At 37.0% G+C, this 23833-nt stretch overlaps 1 protein-coding gene across 1 annotated transcript in view; it reads right to left on the reverse strand.

Moving 5' to 3' along the window:
* The window catches only part of LOC128990111 (cadherin-99C-like), a 123376-nt gene that overhangs the window by 10899 nt on the left and 88644 nt on the right, over window positions 1–23833 (reverse strand). The window contains exons 6-19 of the mRNA XM_054412365.1: window positions 23019–23197; window positions 17079–17201; window positions 11560–11823; window positions 9854–10003; window positions 5939–6157; window positions 5352–5546; window positions 4589–4726; window positions 4147–4461; window positions 3161–3313; window positions 2651–2791; window positions 2205–2489; window positions 1744–1917; window positions 385–594; window positions 94–225 (exon numbers count right to left, since the gene is read on the reverse strand). Of these exons, the coding sequence (XP_054268340.1) occupies window positions 94–225; window positions 385–594; window positions 1744–1917; window positions 2205–2489; window positions 2651–2791; window positions 3161–3313; window positions 4147–4461; window positions 4589–4726; window positions 5352–5546; window positions 5939–6157; window positions 9854–10003; window positions 11560–11823; window positions 17079–17201; window positions 23019–23197 (2678 nt within the window). The remainder of the gene's footprint in view (window positions 1–93; window positions 226–384; window positions 595–1743; window positions 1918–2204; window positions 2490–2650; window positions 2792–3160; window positions 3314–4146; window positions 4462–4588; window positions 4727–5351; window positions 5547–5938; window positions 6158–9853; window positions 10004–11559; window positions 11824–17078; window positions 17202–23018; window positions 23198–23833) is intronic.

The following is a 23833-nucleotide window of genomic DNA, read 5'->3' on the forward strand; positions in this document are numbered from 1 at the left end:
TATAACTTTCAATGACATACATTTCACTCCCTACATACTAGGAGCAACACACTGATTCACATCTTGAACTGATTTGGTCTCATATTCACCCACCTTGTTGCCAGGGGCTGTGCCATCAGAGTCTGTAGCAGTGACAGTGGTGACGTGAGTGCTGATGGCGACCTCGTCGTCCAAGGTGATGGGACGTGGTAGCGTGAGAAACACTGGCGGAATGTCATTGCGGTCCTACAAGAGTACAAGTAATACCCAGTTAATCGAAGGTTATTCATCTAAATCATTTTGTTCTGTGCTTAAATACTTTTACATATTCAGAAAACTGTATTTTTGGCTTACATGCAGTACCCTACTGATTACCCTAGATCATATGTTGAATCTCATAATCACCTGCACGTAGATGGTCACTTTGGTGGTGGCCCCAGGCTTGTTGCCCATGTTCTCCTTGGTCCCGACCACCAGGGTGTGTTGGCTCTCCCTCTCATAGTCCAGCCCCTGCAGTGTGCGGATTACTCCTAGCTGAGGATCAATGGTGAACAGATCGGTGGGGCCTTGGCGGATCACATAGGTTATCTGCTTCTTTGTATCTGGGTCTGCAGCCTTCAAGGAAAAAATAATAATTTTACAAGGTGATGATAACTGTTTACTCACAATCAACCATACGTAGTAAGGACAAGTGTTTCATGGAATATGTAGTGCAATGGCATCCCAGGACCTCCCTATCTATCTATATATTAATAGGCAAGCATGTTTCTTTAAAACCTTTTTTCTCAGCTCGTGTGCATCGTAGGGAAAATCTACGCATACCGTTGGAAAGCTATTTTCCTGTAGGTGTGCAGAATCCCTTTATAAATTTAAATAGGCTCAAAGATAAGCACAAAAAATGAGTTTAAAAATTTGAAAAAATTAACATGGATCTTATGCGTTGCTATGCTGGTTACGAAATAATAACGAAATATAAACAGAAAATCAAAACAAATGGAGGAAACTCCAATCACATGTTTTATTTACAGTGTGGGGTGAAAATAGATAAGTGAGTACATTACATATTTTTGGTCGAGTTTCGACCACTGGACGACCTCTCGTCTCTATTAATAAGAATATCCTTTTTTTTAAGAACTTATCTTACAGAATAATATGCTGATTGATGTTTAACTTCTTTTGTTTTATTCTAAGCACAATTTATTGAAGTGGAAATTATTTGAAGGATAGTGAAGGATAATACCAAGGATCAAGGTCATATTATTACTAATATAATGGTTTAATTACCTTCAGTCTCCAGTTCAAAGTAAGTCGATTAATGCGACCTAGGTTTCAGCACGACGTTGTGCCATCATCAGGCTTCCAGTTGAAAATGTTCAGTCCATTGGACGTCGTTTAGTAGTGTGTATGAATGTGTATGTGTTTGTGTCTTGTGAACTGTATATAGTTTTACTAAACGACGTCCAATGGACTGAACATTTTCGACTGGAAGCCTGATGATGGCACAATGTCGTGCTGAAACCTAGGTCGCATTAATCGACTTACTTTGAACTGGAGACTGAAGGTAATTAAACCATTATATTAGTTATAAACCAGTTCAGGGGCAATTCCACATCTTATGATGTCAAAACTATCATATTATTACTCTTATCGAACTTGAAAACTGTCGCAGAAGTTTCAAACTATCACTGTGCTTAATGTTGTGTTTAGAGTATTTTCATTTCAGAATATACCTATGAATAAACCTGCATGTAACTCAATACTAACCACAACATGGGTGACCATAAAATTTGGTACATTTTCAGGAACAGAAGCCTCGTAGGAGGTGAGGTGGAATATCGGAGCCTCATCTTCAATATCAGTAACAAAGACGACCACGGTTGCAGTGGCTATCCTAGGTTCTGAGGCTCCATCTTTGGCAGTCACCACAAACCTGTATTCCTGCAATTCAGCAAAATGGTATTTAATCTGTACTTAAATTTTAAAGTAGGAAAAATATTGATTTTAAATAGGTTTATCGAAATAAGAATATACGTTTTTGGTTTTTATCTATTCATACACTGCTCATTAAATATGATTGTAAAGAAACAGCAATTTTTTTGCAACTATAAAGAAGAATTTGTTTTTTTTCTTTGAATTTTGACATTTGCTGTATCTAACAGAAGAGAGTATCTAAAGATCTCTGTTTGTACAGCAACAGCAATAGTTTTATAAGACAGGTTACTCACCCTAGTTGTCTCATAGTCCAGAGCAGCTCTTGTTTTTATCTCCCCGGTTGTTTCATCTATAAGGAAAGGAACGTCGTGAGGTAGAGAGTACGATACTTGTGCGTTGATGCCCTCGTCTGAATCGGTAGCCTTGACTTGCCCTACGGCCGCCCCTGCTATGCCCTCCTGTACTGTAAACTCGTATGGCAACCCGACAAACTCTGGGTTCTTGTCATTGATGTCACTGACAACAATGTTGACCGTCGCTGTGCTCGACAGACCTCCTTCATCCTCGGCTTTGATCAGCTGAAATTACAAACATTTATTAGATCAATGATATTTTTAGTGACTTTTTTATTTCATGACCTGAAGAACAGTAGCATTAGTTCACAACCATTTTCGTCTTTCCCTTTCATACAACAATGTCATATTTTTATCAGATGGATCCAAAAATAATCACAACATACCAGTTCATATCTCGTCAAGTCTTCTCTGTCGAGTCTACGGATCACACTCAGAACTCCCGTTTTGTCATCAATCCCAAACTGTCTCAGATCGTTTCCAGAGATGATAGAGTATGAGACAGGGTCATTTTCTGGGTCGGTTGCCTGAACATTACAGTTTCATATTAATACTAGCACTGTTGATATTATGGGCAAGAAATATTTTGATGTAAAGAGGTTTGGAGTTATAACCCCTTTTTTCAACAGAAATCATAGTAGAACACAATTAATTCACAGTTCCACAGTGATTTGATACATCTCCCTTCGGTACAGCGAGAGCTTGTTGGATATATCTTAAGTACAAACAACCTTAATATTTTAATTTAGAATATCACTAAGGACTTTAGAGGTAAAAACCCCAACTCCAAAAGTATATCAACTTGCTGAATTCTTTTTACAAGATATTGGGGACCAAACTATTCCCATCATAACATTACATCCAACCAAACATTATCCAATCAGCTGTTTACTCACAACTATTGTAGCCACTGTAGAGTTGATGGGCGCTCCCTCACTGACTGTCACTTGATAGACTGACTGCTGGAACACAGGACTGCGAGTGTTGGGTCCTGGGACTACAGTCACCTCTACAATGGTCTGACTGTACTTGCCTCCATGGTCAGTGGCCTACGACGCAAACACAAATAACTATCACTATCTATACGTGTTAGGTAGCACAGTAATAAATTATCTGAACCACAACGATCCTTATGGCAGAAGATTTGAAGTTTTGGTTCAGAGCAGCAATATTTTTCAGTATTAAAAATAAGGTTTATTAAAAATACGAGTAATTAATCCATAAATTTTGCTTTTGTAAAATGAGTACTTAGCTCTAACTTCTGTATAGATTTTATCAAGAAACAGCGAGTAAAAAGGAGGAAATGACAGGGAATATTCACACCCTAAACGGAAAGAGAAAGGTGACTTAAAATAAGGTTCTGGACTGTAACCTTCAGGAACATTGATGGAGAGGAAGACAAAGAAAAAACAGGAGTATTAAAAGAAAATAAATAACAGAAGATGTAGGGAAAAGGTACAAGCAGGGAGGTACGGGCCCTACTGGAAACCAAGTTAGATGAAAGTGGTAAATGCCCTAAGCCTCAACTAGGAGCTACAAGTTATTTAGTAAAGGTAATTCGGTTATTATGTAAGTTATGGAAGCATGGATGAGTTGTTGGGAGATTTTAATCAAGTTCAGAATAAAATATCGATAAGTTTGACTGCATTATTCAAATAGTCATGTCAAAAGGAATCGTTGTGGTATTAATTCACTAAAGTAAAGTAGTAAAGTACAATACTGGGATATCAGACATATAAATATTTAAATCCTCTCAAACGCCCATCTAAATTTTGATTCTAAATTGATTACTTTGATCAAAAAACACTACAGTCCATCATAATGAAGACTATCAAATCCGCTTTTCTCACTACTTTCACCACAGTAAACAACCACAGCTAACCTGTACAGTGATGCTGTATTGCTCTGCAGCATTGAGTTTCCCGATTGCCTCAATAGCACCGGTCTGAGGGTCAATCTTGAACCTATTTCTGCCGTTGTTGGACACATGATAGATGCTGTAGGTTATCTCTGCGTTCTCTCCTAGGTCATTATCAGTTGCTACCACCTTTACGATCTCTCTTCTCCCCTCGCCAGCCTGCACTGTGATTGGGGGAATCATTGGTAATCTCGGGGCGTTATCGTTAACGTCATTCAGAGCCACTGTGATGGTCATTGGAGCACTGGCTGCATTGCCCATCTTCTCTCGTGCTACCACCTAGGAAACAAGAATTGTTTTATCTTACGTAAACAAACACAGGAATGACAGAAGTATGTTAAATTTACACATTTCCTAAATACCATAGATAAGAACACAAAAATATTGTTATCTCGTTCATGTTTACCTGAAAACGAAATTTTCCAGGACTCGGTGGGTCCCTGTCCAAATTTTCTTCTGCAACAGTCAAAGTTCCCTCTTCGTCAATTTGGAAGAAAGTCGTTGTAAGCTCAAATGAATACAAGGGTTTTGGATCTTCAGGTCCCTGAAACATATAAAAAGTATATAATTTTACGAAACAATACAAATATAGATAATGAGTAAAGTAATAATGCTCAAAATGAAAAGATGTTATATTTTATGTGTGGTTGGTAGAGTATGGTTTACAATGTTTAGTATGGGGATACTTTAGTAAAGATACCAGTAAGTTTATTAACCATCACTTAAAGTCCAAGCCAATCTAAAATAAATTTCTTGATTATAGCTATTCAATACATAGAATATTTCTGAATAGTTACATATTCTAAAACCACTATGGTATACATATTGTTATCAGTCTTCTTTCTATAAGAGTCATAAACTAGATAAAATCACTGTGTTTTTTTATGTTTTGTGTATATGTATAACCCCCCCCCCCCACCTTTTATTTCCTCCAGCTAGCTGACTCTGCTACTTTCCAAAAAAATCCTTCATTACATTATTTTACATTTCGAATTTGATTAACTCCTGCTATTTAAACATTACTTTTCACTATAAGCACTTATAATTCTATGACAGCCTTGGGTATAGAAGCAAACTAAGTTTAATTTTGGATATAGGCCTAACAATATACCTATATGAGTTAAAAACTTAAAAATGTTTAGTGTTGACACTTGAGCGGTTTAACATACCAAGTCTGTGTCAGTGACAGTGAGTACTATAGGGTTGCCATCCACATCCAACACTTTGGTCCCGACTGCTGTGTTCTCATCCACAAACCCCTCCACAGCGGAAGCAGATATCCTGGGAGGGCTGCTGTCCACTGGCTTCACTGTGATGAACAACTTGGCTGTGGTGAACCTTCGACTCTCCGACATCTCTTCAGCCTGAACCATTATTAAACGTTAGCACTTACGTTTTGCTTTAGTAAGGCGCCTATGATAACCTTTTACCTAAACATTCTGTGAATGTCTATTGGTCCCAGCTATTGCATATACTAAAAAAATATCTTTCATTGAGTGAGTTAGCTACGGTACCTCCATGCCATAAAGTTGTTGACAAAGGTATTTTTTTATTTAAATTTTTTTTATTAAATGTTAATATAAAATTGTAACGATAGTTTATTAGGTTACCATTCACAATTTCTGGACTCTACGTAATTCCTAAGATAATACTAAAATGAGTGGTCTAAAATAATCTTCTTGACACCTAGTGTGTTTTTTCAGGAACAAAAACAAACTAAACAATTTATTAATTCTTTTACAAACAAGTACCTTACCTTAACAATAATCTCAAACTTTTTGGCTACAGTAGTGTCAACAGGTTTTATCTGCCTCACAGCTCCAGTAGAAGGGTTAATCTCGAAGAACTCCCGGTAAGAGCTAGGAACTCCAGAGAGGAAGCTGTAGGAGATCGGGGAGTTGATGGAGTCCATGTCCACTGCTTGGATCTTCTCAGGAGAGATGCCTAGGATACCAGCCAGCACGCCACTGGATACCTGGTGATTGGATATGAAACATCAGGAACCTTAACATGTCCTCTAGCAGTACAAATGACAGTTTGTATTGAATGAATTGACTAAACAAAAGAATCTTGTCAGTGAAACTTCTATTAGTGCAGGGCCGCGTTAAGAGTCAGTGGCGCCCTGGGCAAACCCAAAAGCAGCGCCCCCTTTATATATATATATTCGCCGAAATTCACAGCAGGTGGGTTGGGGGTTGGGGTGAGTGCAATGAACTTGACAGTAGTCGCCATGCGAATGCCTCTTGGCCTACGCCAGCAGCTTTATTGCACTACGCAGTGATTTGATTACTGTACAGTACAGTGTGCAGTTCATTGCATTACACACACGTATTGAACGAGATTCTACTATGTTTCGAGAGGGAGTTTTCAATTCCGTATCAGTGGAAATACTGGTTAATACATTTAACTTTCTTTAAAACTGCTTCTTGAGTTTGTTTTCTTTGAGCCAACCACTTGCGGCTCTCGGCTCCACTAGGTTTATGCATTTTTCACTGTTTATAGGCCTACTTACTTGTATCAACACTTCTCTATTTATATATTACTGGTTCACTAACTGCAGTGTGAGTGTCAACACTGACTAGTGACTGTCACAGTTTAGGTTGTGTTGTGACTGATTTGACGACTGTGCAGCAGGCACAACACAAACACAACCTACTGACTACTACTGAGGAGTACAGTTCGGCCAAAGTTTCTGTGCGCGCGACCAGATCTGGTTGAGTCTAGGCGATGGGGTTGGCGGGGGTACTTTTGTGAAAACATTTGTGTCTTTCTACTCACTCACCCCTCAGGCCTAGAGAGCACTCCTACCCCCAGCAATGAAAATAGCCGGCACCCGTATGTTTTAGTTCGGCTAGTAGCAACCCGTCCACGGGCACAGAAGTGTACTGGACTGGACTGGCGCAGCGCGGTAGTTGGTAGTTAAGTTGTGACTTGTGGGGATGGGGGTGGGACTGGGAGGGAGAGGAGGTGCAAGTCAACCGTAGGCCCGTAGACTACAACTACAGCTGGCCTACGTGCTATTCCCGTAATTTGCTGATGTCACCCAAATTGCAAACAAAAAATCAGCTGATGTATTGCCATATAAGTATATATTTGTTTTGATTTGATTGTTATTGTTTTTACAATTTTTTAATGGTAAAATGGTGTTTGCAATCTGAGTGACGTCAGCATACGACGGGAATTAGCACACCTATGTATTTTCCTTCCACCATGCAGGCCTCCCAGCCTCTGATAGTATAGTGAGTGCACCCGGTTCACACTGCTGCCTACCTTTCCCTGACTACACGAGGTATAACCTGAAAGTCGAGTATTTTTAATTTTGTTGTATTTATTTACTTTTGCAATAAGGGAAAATCACTTGACTACAAGTTGAAATCACCCATTTTATTTTTGAAATCCCGGCTGATAAAACCCTTTTTTCCCTAGTGCGGGCGGTGGTGCAGGGCGCCCCTCGGGCGCCCCCCAACCACCGGCGCCCCTGGGCATATGCCCAGTCTGCCCGTTTATAAAAGTGGGCCTGTATTAGTGTGGTTATATCCTTGATCAAATACAAATGTTTGCAATGATTAGCACACAAGTTATTGAGCAACATTTTTAAGCCTTCATAACAAAAAAATCTTCAGTAGTTGACTTTTACTTTTCTTGCTAAAATCCATATTTCCTAGCCCCAGAGCTGATCCTACGACTAAATGAATAAATCAATAAATTATCTTAGTCATTCAGCTCCAGTGGCGTAACAGAAGGGCCCGCAGGGCCCGCGATGCGGGGGGGCCCGGGAGCTGAGGGGGCCCGCAAACCGGTGAGCGGGAAACGGCGAGCAGAGAGGCCCGTGAGACGAGTGGGGGCCGAAAAATTGGAGTTCATTCTTATTTAAATGTATTATAAATCATTCAATAATTGTATTGAACAAGTAATAACATTGATGTTATTAATAATTTGTTGTTATCAGTTATCGTTTAATTTCGTTAGGCCTCTTCAGTGATAACGAACTAGGGTAACAAATTTAAAGTGCTTATGGGTTTTTGATTATTATGCAATCTTACTTTCGTCACCGAGAAATATTTTACTTCTCGGTGATTTCGTACACTGCTTAAGTCGTCTGCAAACATTTTGTTACTTTGGAGCCTGTAGTCATGAACGTTGGATGGGGCTTTTAATATTGTATTATTTTACATTTTAGTTTTGTTCTAATATTGATTGTATTTTGTTAAATACAATATACTGGTACTCTGCTGACTGTGTTTGTTAGCCCATATCTTATTTTACCTCACAATTAACCAATACTAAAGACATTTGTTGTAAGATAAACACAACATAATAAGACGCTTGAAATCCATACAAAGATAAAATATAAAATGCAATAGGCTATTTTAGCCTGTGATAAAAGTACGTTAATCTATTAAATTAACCAGCTTTTAGTGTAAAAGATTAAACTAACCTAATAAATTAACACTTTCTCATCCTTCATTCATATTTGGGTTAAAATACGCACATAGTGGCGTCCCCATCTTAAATAATTGATTGATTGCCTTTAATACTTTACTTTGAAATGGTGACCATACCAATGTAGGTATTTTTAAGCCAAGAATTAATGGAGATGAGTGTAGGATGAGTGGCCCAACCTTTTAGTTTTGAAAGGGACTAAGGCCGACATATTCCTTAGACACAGATGTTAATTAATAGCCAATACATCTAAAGGCAACTAAGGGGCCTAAGGGGGTTAATAGGGGAATTCGAACCACATTTTTGCCTTGTAATTAACAAATTGATAACATGTGTGATAAATTAAATGTAAAATTTTTAACCTCCTTGATACAGTATAAACATTCTGATAGACGATGGAAAAAGGGTTTTTAAAATTTGATTTCAAAACTATTTACAATCACTAATATTGATATAATGATGAAGTGATGTAACACTTTCATCAAACCACGACTGAAATACTTAATACTTGTATGGAACATAGCCCATAATTTAATATTAAAATTCGTAATTTAATATTTTTTTTTATTATTTATTTACCACTCTTTTTATGATTAATCTGTTTGCTCATTGTATCGGTGGTCCAAAAATAACTCTGGGGGGAGGGGGAAGGGAGAGAGCGTTTGATTATGTTGTATCGGTGGTCTAAAAATAACTCATGAGAGGGGGGGCCCAAAAAATAAGTTTGCAGGGGGGCCCGTACAAATTTGTTACGCCACTGTTCAGCTCCAAAAATAAAGGTACTTCAATATCTTGTAATTTTATTGATAAAAATGAATACTGTATACCTCCTCTTTTTGACAGAAGCTCGAGTTTAAGGACTAAGGCAAACACGAATAGCAAGGCTAGAGAGAAGGTACTTTTGGGCTGTGTGATGAACTACATTATTTTGTCATAATATAAATTTCACAAATAGATAGTTTTATTTGGTTAAAATTAGTTTGATTGAAAAGTGATTACCAACTGTGGTCATAATTGGTTTATGCAACTGTGCAATATTTTAAGCTAAAGAGTATTTCATGTGTCAATTAAAATTTTTTCTAGACAAAGGAATGTTTGTTTGATGAGAACACCGGAGTTTTGTATTCAGCATATTTTGAGAGGAACTACTAACTTTACTGTAAACTAAACAAAAGTATCAATATATATAACAATTTATTATTTTCTAATAAAACTATGATGCACTTACAGTGGCGTAGTACTCCGGATTGATGCAGGATCCGTCCAGTAGCATGCAGCCTTGATAGATGAATGAAGGATCTTGATCATCGTCATCTCTGACATTGATAGTGAGGGTGGTTGTGGCGGAGAATCTCTCTGACTGATTCCTGGCACGGTCCTGTACAAAGCAACAACTTGTAATATTCGAAATAGAAAATTTAAACTCATCAACTACAGTTTGCTCCGGATAATCCAACATCTACAGGACCAGACGGCTGTTGGATCACTGAAAACATCGGAATACTGGAAAAGACCTGAAATCAACCAATCTGATAAAAAAACTCAACTTACAAAGTCTATGCACTTGACAACTATCAGGGGAAATGAATCAGTTTAAGTTTTATGAATAAAATGTGCTTACAAAACATGAATAAAATCCATGACTATACAGACACCTCCCAATGGTTTATTTTATATAGCATACCATCAAATGTTGGACGGATTATCAAGTGTCCATTGCAGTTTAAATATGTATTAACAATAACATACATTACCGAGGATGGAGGATAGCAAATACGTGCTGAAAGCAGAGCCAAGAAATTCATCTTGTCTTATAGATAAAATCCTAAAAAATGCTTTGTATACATAAGAAAGGATGTATACAAGGACAACAACTGTATACAAAAACCAAGAAAATACACAACTAGAAGCAAGAAAATAGCACACGATAATCACAAAGTGCTAGTTAAGTCCTCTTCACCATTAATAAAAGGCTTAGGCTAATTTAATCCAGAAACCAGAGCATTGTGAATGAAGTGTGAGACAGGTGGGTAGCTTGACAAGGTAGGTGCGGCCGAGACTCTTTATCAATTGAAATGTATTATAAAAAGCTGCACAAAAGATTAATTGGGGCGGTTGCGCAAGCAAGAGTCAAGCAGTCTAGCCAGACACCTGTGGCTAAACGCTGACCTTCAAACCTGCATCTCATCAATGTAATTGTCGGTTCGGTCGGCAGGATTATCCCCAGGCGTTGGGAGATATGCATCTAACTGGCTAAATCCTAAGTGTGAAAAAACTGAGGAACTATTGGCGGTGTTATTAGTCTTTAAATTGATTGTGGTTTGGAATTCTTGTTTTTTGCTGGTCGAGTGTGTAACATTGCGGTTGGGTATGGATTCAAATTTTTTAAGGAGAAAATATAATTTGAAGAATAAATTGTACACTATGTACAACGGAATGTTGACAATTGTTATAAACATGATTGAATTTGTGTTAACCATCACAGATTGGTGCAATTAAGGGGGTTTTTTGGTTACACATCAACACATAAAGTAATCGGATATTGTAATCTCGTCCCTACATTCAAATAACTTTTCTTGTTTTTACCAAAAATGGAGGAAAACCATCAAAACAGAGACAGTTTCTTTGTCTAAGAGATCTAGTTTTTTCCTCTTTTTGAGAACTTACAGCTTATATAGTCTTAATTAAATGTAAATAAATCCAAACCATGGGACTAGACTCCAGGACTCAAGAAAAGAGACTCATAAAATCCAGGATAGTGATTTTGCCTTCAACTTCAGGGCATATCGCGTGTGTGATTTTCCGAGTTAATCCCAAAACTCAAGAACTCCAGAGTAGAGATTTTACCTTCGAGCTTAAGGATGAGAAGCGCTTCAATGACTAAACCAACGTAACTCTGGTAACAGTGTTTCACCCTGCTCCAGATATACTCACAGTAGCCACCACGGTGAGGAGGTATCTCTGGGTCTTCTCATAGTCCAGACTCCTGTTGACAGTGACTTGTCCCTGATGAGGAAGGTTGATGGCGAAGTAGCCGTACCCGTCAGCCACAGTGACTCTGCTCCTGCCCACCCCCTGGTCTGTCCCAACTCCTCGCCCGTCACCGGGGATGATGGAGTACTCCACCAGGCCATTCACTCCAGCATCCAAGTCATTGGCTCTAAGACCTTGGTAGACTGTGGTGCCTACTGGTGTAAGCTGAAAAAAATTTGTTTATTAACAAAGTTAATGTTAACTGTATTATTTGGGATTATAGTTCGATGCAGAACAATACCTGCCAGCTGATTAGTACATTTAGCTATAAAAATTGGGGGGAACCCAGGAAAACGTCCCATTTAACCGACTAAATTTTGTGAACGGTCTATAGGCACTCAAATCCTCTGTCTCAAAAGCCATTCCAGAGCAGTCCCTCTACTCATAAAAAAAATTAGAAAACAGCTAGAGGCTTGATTACTGGTACCTACAAGTTTAATGGTAAAATATAGACTCATAACCATAAACTTTACCTTCTTTGGCCTTCACCCTACAGACCCATTGCTCTTTGAACCAACCACAGTAATAGCTAGAGCGTACGTCCTGCGAAAAACATGATTAAATATTTCCTCACAGAGGTATAAGTGTTGTGATTAGAGATGCAGTTTCGATGTCCGGGCGTGTAAATGTAGAGTGTTCATTAAACTGTGGACACAAACAGGTCTCTCTCTCATGTATTAAAGAGCAGAGTCAACGGCCGTCCTGCCACAGACCACCACTCCATTCCCCATACATGTGGCACAACTGCATCATGCCGAACTGGCTTTGGATCTTGTATGCCGTGTTTTGGCACAATGAGACAATCCACCACTTTCATATTGGCCTCAAAAACTTTGAGTACATGAAACAATCAACCTATACCTATTTATCTATATCTATAAACAAAATTCTTCCAGGTTAGAATCATTTTTGTACTAATAATTAATTGAAAACGAAGCAGTCCTCCAACTTTCCTTTGATACCACAAACACTCCAAGAGAAGCACCACAATCATCCAAAGTAAATTTTTCCTAATCCTAAGAACAACCTCCACAATGACCAAATAACCTCTGTGATAGAAGACTTTGACAAAAATTGCAATCGAAACTTTATAAGGGAACCTTTTCAGTTATTTTATCGATGTTGGGGGAAATGTCACATATTAACTTGAAAATGGATTTTGCATCGTTCAAAAGCTATGTTTCCTTACCATCAATGTTAACAAAACAAGTACGAAAATAAAGAAGAAAACGAGTGCTATTAGTACTAGGCAATGATTTCAATACATTGTCTTAAGTTGTGATAAAATCAAATCCAACACTGAAGAAAACTTCATGTGGCTTCTGGGACATTTCCACAAAGAACTCTGTTCCTACAGTGGCAGAGATGATGTCGTTTGGCGCCCAAATTATGAGTTGCGGTCGGCTGCTGGGGCCGTACTGGGAGGGATGAGATTCCATTGGCACTGAGTCGGAAGACGGTGAATCATTAAAGGTGAGATGGGGCCATTAGATTTGGCTGCTGAGCTTTACACTCGCATGCTTGCGCGGGAACTCGCACACTCACACCGGGGCACATATTGGCTTCTGGCTCCTTGGTGATGAAAGATAAACTAAAACAATTTTTATGCAATAACTACGAAGAAGAATTTTTTGTATTGTGTTAGTAGGCCAATTTATGAAGTTTCTTTGGAAGTTTTTGTCTCATCAATGTCGATAATCCATTTTATATCGTTCTATGACATGACATAAAATGTATTATTGACGTCATCACTAAAATTAAGTCACTTTTACCAATCTGACGATAGGCGTAAAACGATTGTTCACGTACTCCAAAAATAATGTATGGCTTTGTTTAACTGTAGTCTGTAAAAGATAAGAGTTATTATCTGTGAGGGTTCGAATTTGCTGGGGAAAAAACGTAGTTCTAGAATATAATCAACGGCTTAGTACTACTGTATTAATATGAATCAGTCATCTCTATCTGCATTCTGGATATAAAGGATTATACGTTCCAAGACTAAGTAAACTCTAATCCGTGAGGCCAAGAATACCAATCGCGATTACGATCTGCTAAGAGTGATTCTGTGATTACCGTGGTGTTTATCTAGTGGCTGAGTTTGCATACAGTATCGACACTAGATGGCGTTACATGGACAGGAGAATGGCGACGGTTGGTAGTCCTGGCACTGACAGGTGGTGAGGTTAGTTTGGTACCACTGCTTGCATTAGGCAGGCGCGGTGACGCATGCGCATTGCTCTAATATCCTTCTCGAGGTTCATCGTCTACTAATGATTACATATCCATAGAGTAAGTACCTAAACGTTGACACAAAAATTACTTCTCGAATCCTGCAGCTAGATGATACTTTCACCGCAGATTCTCATACAATCCTCAACCCGTACCCACGTAGCCGTCAAGTCAATTTACAGGATTCCTGATAATATGAAGTATTTGAATCATGCAGAATCTTCCTCGTGCTGGGAATTGGCATTTTGTGCTAACGATTATAGTGGCGCTAGTTATGGGGTAACAATCATGTGAAAGGTGAGGAAAGCTGGAGCAATTATCTACGTTTATATGGTGGAATGCTGATGACTTCGCTACAAATCGGCCGTCGCGCAAAGACTTTAAAGAACGGTGATGACTCTGATATCATCACTCTCACAGATTGAAAACCCCCACTATGGTGAACTATTCAATCAATTATTCTATTGAAATATGTAGTATTTTTTCATTGTAAATACTCATTGACATTAACCTAAAAAGGTCTAAGAAGTACTTTCCGAATCGACAACGAATTAATTTCGTTTGGACAAATAAATAATAAATAAACACCGCACCATTACGCAAATATTCTGCAATGCCTTGTTCCAACGGAAATATATAATCCGTACACTCTTTAATTGAGATAGTTTATAAAACCTTCCTCGTTTCTTGTAGTCTACGCTTTAGGCAGGATGTCTTGTAGAGTGTACACATAACGCTGTTAGTTAGAAGAAAGCGGTCCAAAACACACATATTATGTTTTTTTTTTATGTTAGGTTAGGTTAGGTTTAGTACAACAAATACAACCAAAATCACTCAAATCTGGTTTTCTTTATTTCTTGGCAATGAAACGACTGTCAAAACAAATTATCTCATTACTAGATGATTTTAATCAGCCATTAGTGCAGCTCAGTTGTCAAGAAGCTTTCCAGTTGACAGACAGGTATTGGAAGCGTACTAATATAATTAGAGGGCGTGCCTCGCCGGTCCTACTTTACACGGTGTTCGCACGCGTTTTATGATAGGCTGATTGCTATTGGCTACTCGGCAGTACGCCATTAGTGACTTGACTACGCAGACGCACTCGGCTAGCCTTGGAGTCCAAAGCCACCTAGTGGACATTAGTTTTTGTTACTGCCCGTCGTGCTGCTTCCATTTCTTTTTTGACCGCTGTTAAACAACCTATAATCAATGTTAATACCAGCGGAGGATATTATTTCGGAATTACTACCGCACACGTTGCATTCTGATTTTGATTAATTGGTTGCACGAGCATGTTCTAAAGCCGAATTTAAATAAGTGCTAGTGGTGTAAACACTAGGGAGTGAGTTTATCTGTGGTAGATCACGGGTCTTCAAACCCCGAGGTCCCGGGATCAAATTTCACAAATCACCAAAGACTAAAGGCAAGCTATGTGATGCTATCACGTTCTTCTAGTTCTAGCCCGAAGTAATGTGTACAAAGGTTCCAAACTGAAGAGTCCTATAAAGTGTTGAGAGGTTACAAAAGATGCGTAAACATTCTCTCGCTTTCAGTTCTTCAGGATTTTAATTATTGGTCATCCTCATCTATGCATGCTGTAGCACTTCATCAATATTTAGAATATGTTTTAAGTACTGAATTATCTAAAACTTGCTTCAAGCTAACCTCGAGAAATATATTACATCAGCATTAAGTTATAAACCACCGTATTTTACAAGAACGATAAAAGTCACAGCACCTCCTAAAGAAGGAGGATTACCAATTTGTCACGAGCAGTAAATAACGCTTTGCCGCAGAAGACTGCATCAACCTGCCGCGTAACCTTTAGAGATATCCTCTTTGGGTAATGTATAGTGTTTTAATGTTAATGGTATGATTAATTTTAGATGACCAAGCTTTAATAGTGTTTGAATAAATAAAACACAAGGGTGCTTCAATGCAATGTGATATTGTTTATGATGAAATTGAATTTGTTTTCATTTATTGCCTTTTGGGCGTCTGGTAATTTGGTCTAGTAGTCTTGGTATGCAGAAAGAAAGAAGTAAAGGTAAAGGCTCCACCAAACATGGTGTCAGAGAGCTAGAAAAACTCTTTGTAAAATATTAAGGGAAATCAGTAAGCAACAATGTATTGCCTCTGAAAATTTCATTTGTAACCAAATATTCTGACACTAGAGCACGAGTTGTATGGTTGTAGGCACCAGAGCCTGTGAACAACAACACATTCTAGAGGTTTGCTAAGCTTCAGTGATCATATGTTGCAGGGTTGTTTCAAGAAAAAATGGTCATTTATAGACATATTCCAATGAAGTAATGGCACTCACCAGTCACCACTTACACAACCGCGGCAACTGCAACGACGGACGCTAGAGGCGAGTGACATAAGACATAAACAAGGAGTATCTCAGTCTGCGATCTACCACAACCAGAACCAGAACCAGAGCAGAGACCAGAGAGCGGCTGGAGGCTAGAAGAGCCAAGACAAATGGCAAGCTAGCCTCGCCCATCGTCATGACGCTAGCCTCGCAGCAGTGTCGACAGCCGATGCTATCAGGGGATGATATTGTTGCTATCCAGCTCTAGATCCACCCTGACAACAGTTCCTTTATAAATTGCGCCGCGATATCGCCGCATCTGAAGGGACTATATCGCCGCCGATCAGCTGATATGTGCCGGTCACTAGATCCTTGCAATTAAAGGCCATAAATTCTCTTGGTCCTCCGTTTGTCCTCGGTTGCCTGGGGACAGTGTCAGGTGCAGCTGAGAATGCTGATAATGGAATCGCCACTGCTACTGAGCTTGAGATATTTGGTTGTGTGTCTCAAACTTTATTTACTGGGTTTCTGTTAGAGTTTAAATTTGTGCTGAAGAAGAATCGAGACTTTTCTTCGCCAAACTATCTCTGTCCGCGATGGTTTGAACGAGTAGAAGCAACGCGTACACACAATAATAACGAATGTTCGTTATATCTCGTGCAATAAAAACTTCATCATACAGTATTTCAAACCAGAAACTAAATAATCCAAATTGTTATACTAGTTTATTATAGTATCCTGCCTTTCACGAGTTGGCAATACAGTAGTCGTGTCAAAATTTGGAGTTTTTTTTTAGATAAACGGATAGAGTAAAGGATATGTGGATATGGATGACACATTAGATATGACTCGTGCGAGATTTACAGCAGATCCTCACCTCTGAGACGGTGGTCTCGTACGGTTCGTGCAGGAACATAGGAGGATTGTCGTTGACATCGGACACTCTCACGATGACGGGGATGGTCCTCTTCTTGTTGGACGACTTGACAGTGCAGGTCAGCTGCAACAGGGGGAGTATACCGTAAACTTAACTGTATGAGTGTTTCACCATTATCATAATTACATTGAGTAACTAACTCAACGATGAGCAAATCTGTGAAGAATTAGTTTACAGAATGGGGTGATATGTAAATTGTGAAGTTTTTTCAACCTGCTATCTGCTAAAAAGGTGTTTCGCTGGAGCCAGTCAATAAAAGATCAATTTTAAAAAACAATAGGGACCATTTTAAAACAAACAAAAAGCTTAAACAATATTTGTCTTTTGAAACCAAAACTTACAGTTAACCCAGAAAACACATTTTCAGTTCGTAAGCATATCACATGCATTGCTTGAAGGATTTCGGAGCTCAAAACGATAATAAACTAAAAAGTATCCAACACTCAACGGTAAAAATAAATAATCTCTACAAACACTATTTTAAAATTTACCACCTTTGTTTACAATGCTTAAAACCTGACTAATAAGATAAATTAGCTAGATTTAGTACCAAATGAAGTGAAACTTTAAGTAGAAGCATCAAATGTGAAATGTCATCACCACTCTCAAGTTTCAGGATTTTAATGCTTTCGCAAAAAGTGCTTTTATCACTTTTTTATTGCTTAATTTTAAAAGCGGTCTGGATTCGGGTGTTATAAACAACTGTGGATGGCCTGAAGTATCTTTATAGCCAATAACATTCCATGGTAAACCTTACTTCGTCTTTTATTGCCATCTGCCATCAACGCTTTCTCGTAATATTTTAGCTCCAAAGTACATTAAAGTAACTATTTTAACGAAGATGGTTGGAAATATGCCGTAGGTTCTGTAGTGCTAAACAAATTCTTTAAATTTGTAAACTCTTATTACTGAAATACGTACTTGTATATTTAGTGATTTTAATAGTTATAGAAAAAAAAAAACTCAAATAGGCCAAACAACTAAGTGGATACTATGGAAATGCCGAAGACATCGATTGAGTAAAAAATAAATGTAGAGATACGTTAAAAAACCAAAAATCCTATAAACATCCACAAGTTTTTATAGATGTTGACCAAATATATTTAGTCATTTAGTTGAAATTGAATTGCGGTGTCTCTGAAAAATTTACTTATTGGCTTGTATATGATCTCGTCAATGTTCTTGAAGCCATATCGCTGCTTTAAAACAACGTCTAATGAAATAAAAAAATCCTAAATACTGAACTGTTTTCTCAGTATTAGTTTCACATGTAAATTATGACGATGTGATATACTATGTATATACTAGGGTACATTGAAATCCAAATGTTTCATACATCTTTTTTTGTGGCAACTAATAAATTTTTCTAAAAGAAAACAGTTCCTATGTTATTAAATTATGTACACTTTATTGTTAAGTATTAAAATTGAATATTCAATGCCGTACAGCCTAGTACTAACATCCTATTTCTATTAAATACTTTAAGGCATAAAATATACTCCTAAATCTATTGACAATAATGTCATTTCCAAACCCACTTGATTACACCTAAATTACTCACGAGACCAATGAGGGTTTATTGATCCCTGTTGATTTTAAATAGAAATAACCACATGTAGGCAGTTTAATAATAAAGTAATTAGTACGATCTAATTAAACAAGACAGTAATTAATATTGCTAATCAAGTAGGCCCACGGTGTCGCAGATACGAGCGAGATACGACCGTGGGAGTCGCATGTTATTAGGTTGTTGAATGTATGAAAGATCACTTGATGATATCACGCTCTTTTAACTGCTTCCGCCTGCAACTTGTTTATTATTAAGAATTATCGTGGGATAAGAATATGAGTTGACATTCGTGCCTTGGAGTGGAACATTTAAACTCTCTCTATCTTTCTCTTCAATTGCGAAATAAATTTATTGACTTTGTTCGCTTTCTAATAATAACTTTATAATCCCTTAAGTTAATAGTTAATGTAGTCTACAACAATTCACTTAATTGACTTCATCCCATGTTACTGTCTGAGAGTTTAGGCAAACCTATCAATAGAGTTCTGGTAAATGTTAGTTAAGAATTAACTTAAATGTGAGATCAGAAATCAACCAGTAATCATGAAACAAAGGTTACGCTTCTTAAATTTTTCACACACGAGTTTAATATTTTACCACAATGATTCCACATCGAGCATAAATATATACAATTATTGGTTCCCGGTATATCCAAATCACACGTTTCGGAATAAAATATCCTACATTTAATATACATGCAATTTTATATACAAGCAACCTTTTAAAAAAAATTCTATCTCATTAAATTAACTCTTTGATCAAAGCAAATTAGTCAACAATATTCTGTTTACTTGAAAAAAACTAAAAGATATACGTTCGCCTATTGGTTCTGATGATGATTGGAGTGTCCAATGGAAATCGATCACCACTTACCCACCTTCAGTATTTTACTGTCTTGTGTGTCAACAGTATAAGTGTAAATATATTATTACGAGTGTTATTAGACGTTTTTTTTAATGTAATTTAATAACACGTACGTTGCTGGCCAAGAAGGTATTCTTTTTATATTAACATAGTGGACACACGAGTAATTCCAGCATAATCTGCTGGTTCCTTCTATGAAGTATTACAGAATTTAATAGGAACAGATACAATCGTTTTAGGATCTTACATCATTTTGCATTCTATTAAACATGTTTTATCTCTGTATCTTTGAACGTATACACACGAGATGTACAGTATGTACTGTTCCCTATGATCAAGTTTTTATTTATTTATTTAATGAATCTATTATTAAAGTATCCTAATTAATTGTTTACACAAACATAGTATTTATATTCTACGAGGCCTACAGGATGATTTGTGCTCTAAACACACCAGCGTTACGTAAACTGTTGGGAACTGGTTTTGAGTAATTCCTGTGTATGTCAGAGTTATGTAAACCTCACATACAACTAATGGCAACGGCAGTACATCTCCCGCGGTGGGTGATTGTAATTACAAACCTACACAACTGGAAATACTTCCACATAAATGGCAAACTGTGTTAATTGAAATTTCTAATTTACTTATGTGGTTGATGGTTAATTCAATTGATTTGATTTCATAAAATGAAATAACTAATTAATCAATCTGATCGGAGTTTATTATGAAGAATCCAACCAACGTGTGGAAAATGTATATTTTCTACAGTCGCCCGACAAAGTGGGCTTCCATCTCACAGATATAAATATTTAAATCTGTGTTAGATAAAATGTCAACAACGGACTTCGGGGTTCTACTTTCAAAAAGCTACGAATAGTCCCGGTAACATCCAGCCTTAAATATAACCGGAGCTGAACTTTTCGCCAAGTAGTTCGACCTTTCCTTATTTACAAGCAGAACCAACCGCAAGTTACGAAAGTTGAAATAACGTCGACCTGATGGAGTCCTTAGTAATTATCGAATTACCCGCGTTGCGAGCCTTTACACGCTTCATTTGATGTAATTGCTTGTGCCGAGCCTCAGCTGGAGATATCCGAATAAATTACACGCTTTCAGCACCGAATAAGCGTTAAACGAAGGATGTTTGGAAATAAAACTAATTTTCCTTACAATAGGGTGTCATTAGTTGACTGGACATATTGACTAAACAAGTTTCTGCTTTGACGAGGGTGAAATCTTATTACAAGTTATTGCAAAATTTTGTTTCACACATTGTAAGAATGCGCTTTCTCTAATAATGATCCTAATAAATTTAGCATGGAGCGCATATAAATAATCTATTTTGTATGGTTGTCTACTTTCGTTGAAAAAGTGTTGATTTATACACAATTATTTTAAATTAATTCAGAACACATGTTAGTTTATTGTGGTAGCAATAGCTTGGATAATATTTAAATATTTATACTCTATTGGAACAATGTAATAACACTTTTTGCAGCTCAAATATGTCTTATGAAATTAATATAAACACTGTATATGTTAGAATATTTTCGTGTCCCCCTTACGTCGAGCGACATTAGACCATTTCTCCTAAATACTTTTTTTTACTTTACTTTACTTCAAAAACTTTATTCTGAAATTGCTACCATACAAGTGTAGGTATTTTAAGCCAAGTATGAAATGGAGATGAGTGAAGGATGAGTGGCGCGAGAGAGTTGGCGCCAAAGATTTTAACAGTTAAATATGTTCTTCGTTGTTTCAGATAAATGATTATCAATGTAATATCCTCACTTAGTAACTTGAACAAAGTAAAGATAATTTGCTATCCCTTGAGTTAACAATCTTCCCCGTCAACTAAACTATAACAACATAAACACTTGCTGATTGAATTTTGATTAATAATACAGACTTTGATCGATTTGTTTGTGATTTAAAACTTTAATATGCACCACCTCACAGCGAGATTATTATTTTTGAATGTGTGCTGAATTTAAATAGTCAAATTAGAGAAGCCATTGGTTATCAGCGTCACGTATCTACTTGTAATAATCCAACTTGCGACTTTCTCCATTCAAGGCGCGGCCTGTGTTTATCCATGCAGCTATAAATTGCTAGATGACAGTTGAGTAATACTAATAAGCAATGAATACATGGTTCTTTTACATGGAGTTTTTGTGTATGAGATTTAGATAGATTGAAAATGAAAATTTGACATTTGAATATTTAAGTTTTCAAAAGTTTAAAGGGATAAGTAATTCGAGTCAAAACCTTATAAATGACCCAACATCAACTAACATGTAAAGTTTAAACAATATTTGAGAGTCTAGTATATCGGAGGTTACAATATCTTATTTTTTTCGAAATAAAAAATAAACTCTGTCAATTATTTTAATTATATGATTTTGTAATTTATCTCTATGTTTCTTTAGGACTCTCTTCGTATTTCATAGCTCTCATCCAAAATATTCGTAGTCTCATGCGTTGTCAGATAAATCTAGGATGGATTTCTGATAAATGCTACTACGTTTATCCAACTTATATATAACAAGTAAAAATATTTGAGACGAATTACTGTTATATTGTAACTATAAAATAGCTACTCCCTATAGGGAAATTCGTTAATAGTTCTAAGGTTAGTAATCTTGTATTAACTTTTTGAAAGTGAATCTCAACATTAGAAAATGTTACACTCAACGATGTAAAGAACTACGTTACACTTTGTGATATAAACATTTAGTTTTCCCTCTTTCTTAGCACACAAAAAAAATAATTTTATTCCGTTGATAAAAGTATACTATTGTGTTGTGTTGAAGAGAATATTAGCGGAAATATAAAATAAATAGTATATAATTGAAATATTACCTCGTTTGGCACACATTTTTTCAAGTTAATTAAACAAACTGGCAAAATTATATTAATCAAACACTATGTTACGTTTAATTACCTACAATAAAAACGGTAAATGTATAGATAAAGGTACACAGTGGAGTATGGTAATTTAGATTTTTTTAGTATTGGTGGCGCTGTTAGTTGAAGCAAAAATTAAAGAAAGTAGACTTAGACATTAGAATGGTATGTAATTTCTTTAATCTGTACGTTGAAGAGAAGGAACGTGTAGGGTGTATAGGCACCTGCGGGAGGTTTGTATAAATCTTATGTTCCGTTGCCAATATAGAGTAAATGATCGAACAAAATGTACGTCGGCACAAAATGAGCACTCGTGTCCAGTGTATTAGCCAACCAAAAATCGGTTGCATAAACTTCCTGATGTTAACTGTAAACTACGGCCACTATTTTTTCACTTCAACCGGCAGCAACACTTCAGCGTTTATTCAAAAATATTATTCGTCCCGCTAAGCCTGTAGAGTGTGGAGCAATACAGCAATATTTCAACAATCTGCAGACTAAAAGTAAAGTGCAAAAGTTAAAAGAGTTGGTGAACTCACCTGAAATACAATGTGTGAGAGATTATCCCTGTCCCTGTCTAGAGGCATGAGCAGTTGGAGCTTCTTGCCATTCAGGATGAACACAGCCTTCCCCTTGGGGAACACCAGGTCCAGGGCGATGTCAGAGAAGGGGTCTCCTACCACAGGGAGGTCCCGGGGCATCGTCTCTTGGCTGATCTCTGCAAAACACCATACATCTTTTGATATCGACTGCAAATATGATATTATAAAGTGTTATTTATAATGTGTATAGTATGATTCCCTGCATAAAGTAATCTAAGGTTAATTTGTTTGCAATTAGTTGCAGTTAGATTATACCCTCGTAGGCCCTAAGGTGGTTCAAAGAAGGTACTGAAACTAGTTGGCACCTCAGTAACCAAGAATTACTTGTTTTAAGCCATTTACGTACAAAAAAAAGGTATTTGGGGAACCCTAATACTGTAATGGTAAATAACAACTAGAATTTGATATCGTTTGTTTATCACACAAAAATAATTTAGTTTTCTGTCATTAGTCAATGTTGTTAGTAAAAGTATTTTAAAACATAGGTATACAATCAAGAAGCAGGTTCATAAATCTGTCATAAGAATTATGAAAATGTTGGTCGACGAAACAATATTAGAGAGACTTTCCGAAGAAACATTACCATTACACGTAATTTTTGTGAAAATGGAACACTATTTTTACATGATTACAACATTTTACTACAAGACATATAGGATTTAGTACATATGATAAAGGTTGAAGGCCAATTATGAAATTTATCAACAAGCCAGGGACAAAGATATTTTGATAAATTAAAAGAATTTCAGAAG

The sequence above is a fragment of the Macrosteles quadrilineatus genome, unplaced genomic scaffold (assembly GCF_028750875.1).
Source record: "Macrosteles quadrilineatus isolate MER2022 unplaced genomic scaffold, UCM_ALF_1.0 Scaffold_3__2_contigs__length_128488019, whole genome shotgun sequence".
Taxonomy (NCBI): domain Eukaryota; kingdom Metazoa; phylum Arthropoda; class Insecta; order Hemiptera; family Cicadellidae; genus Macrosteles; species Macrosteles quadrilineatus.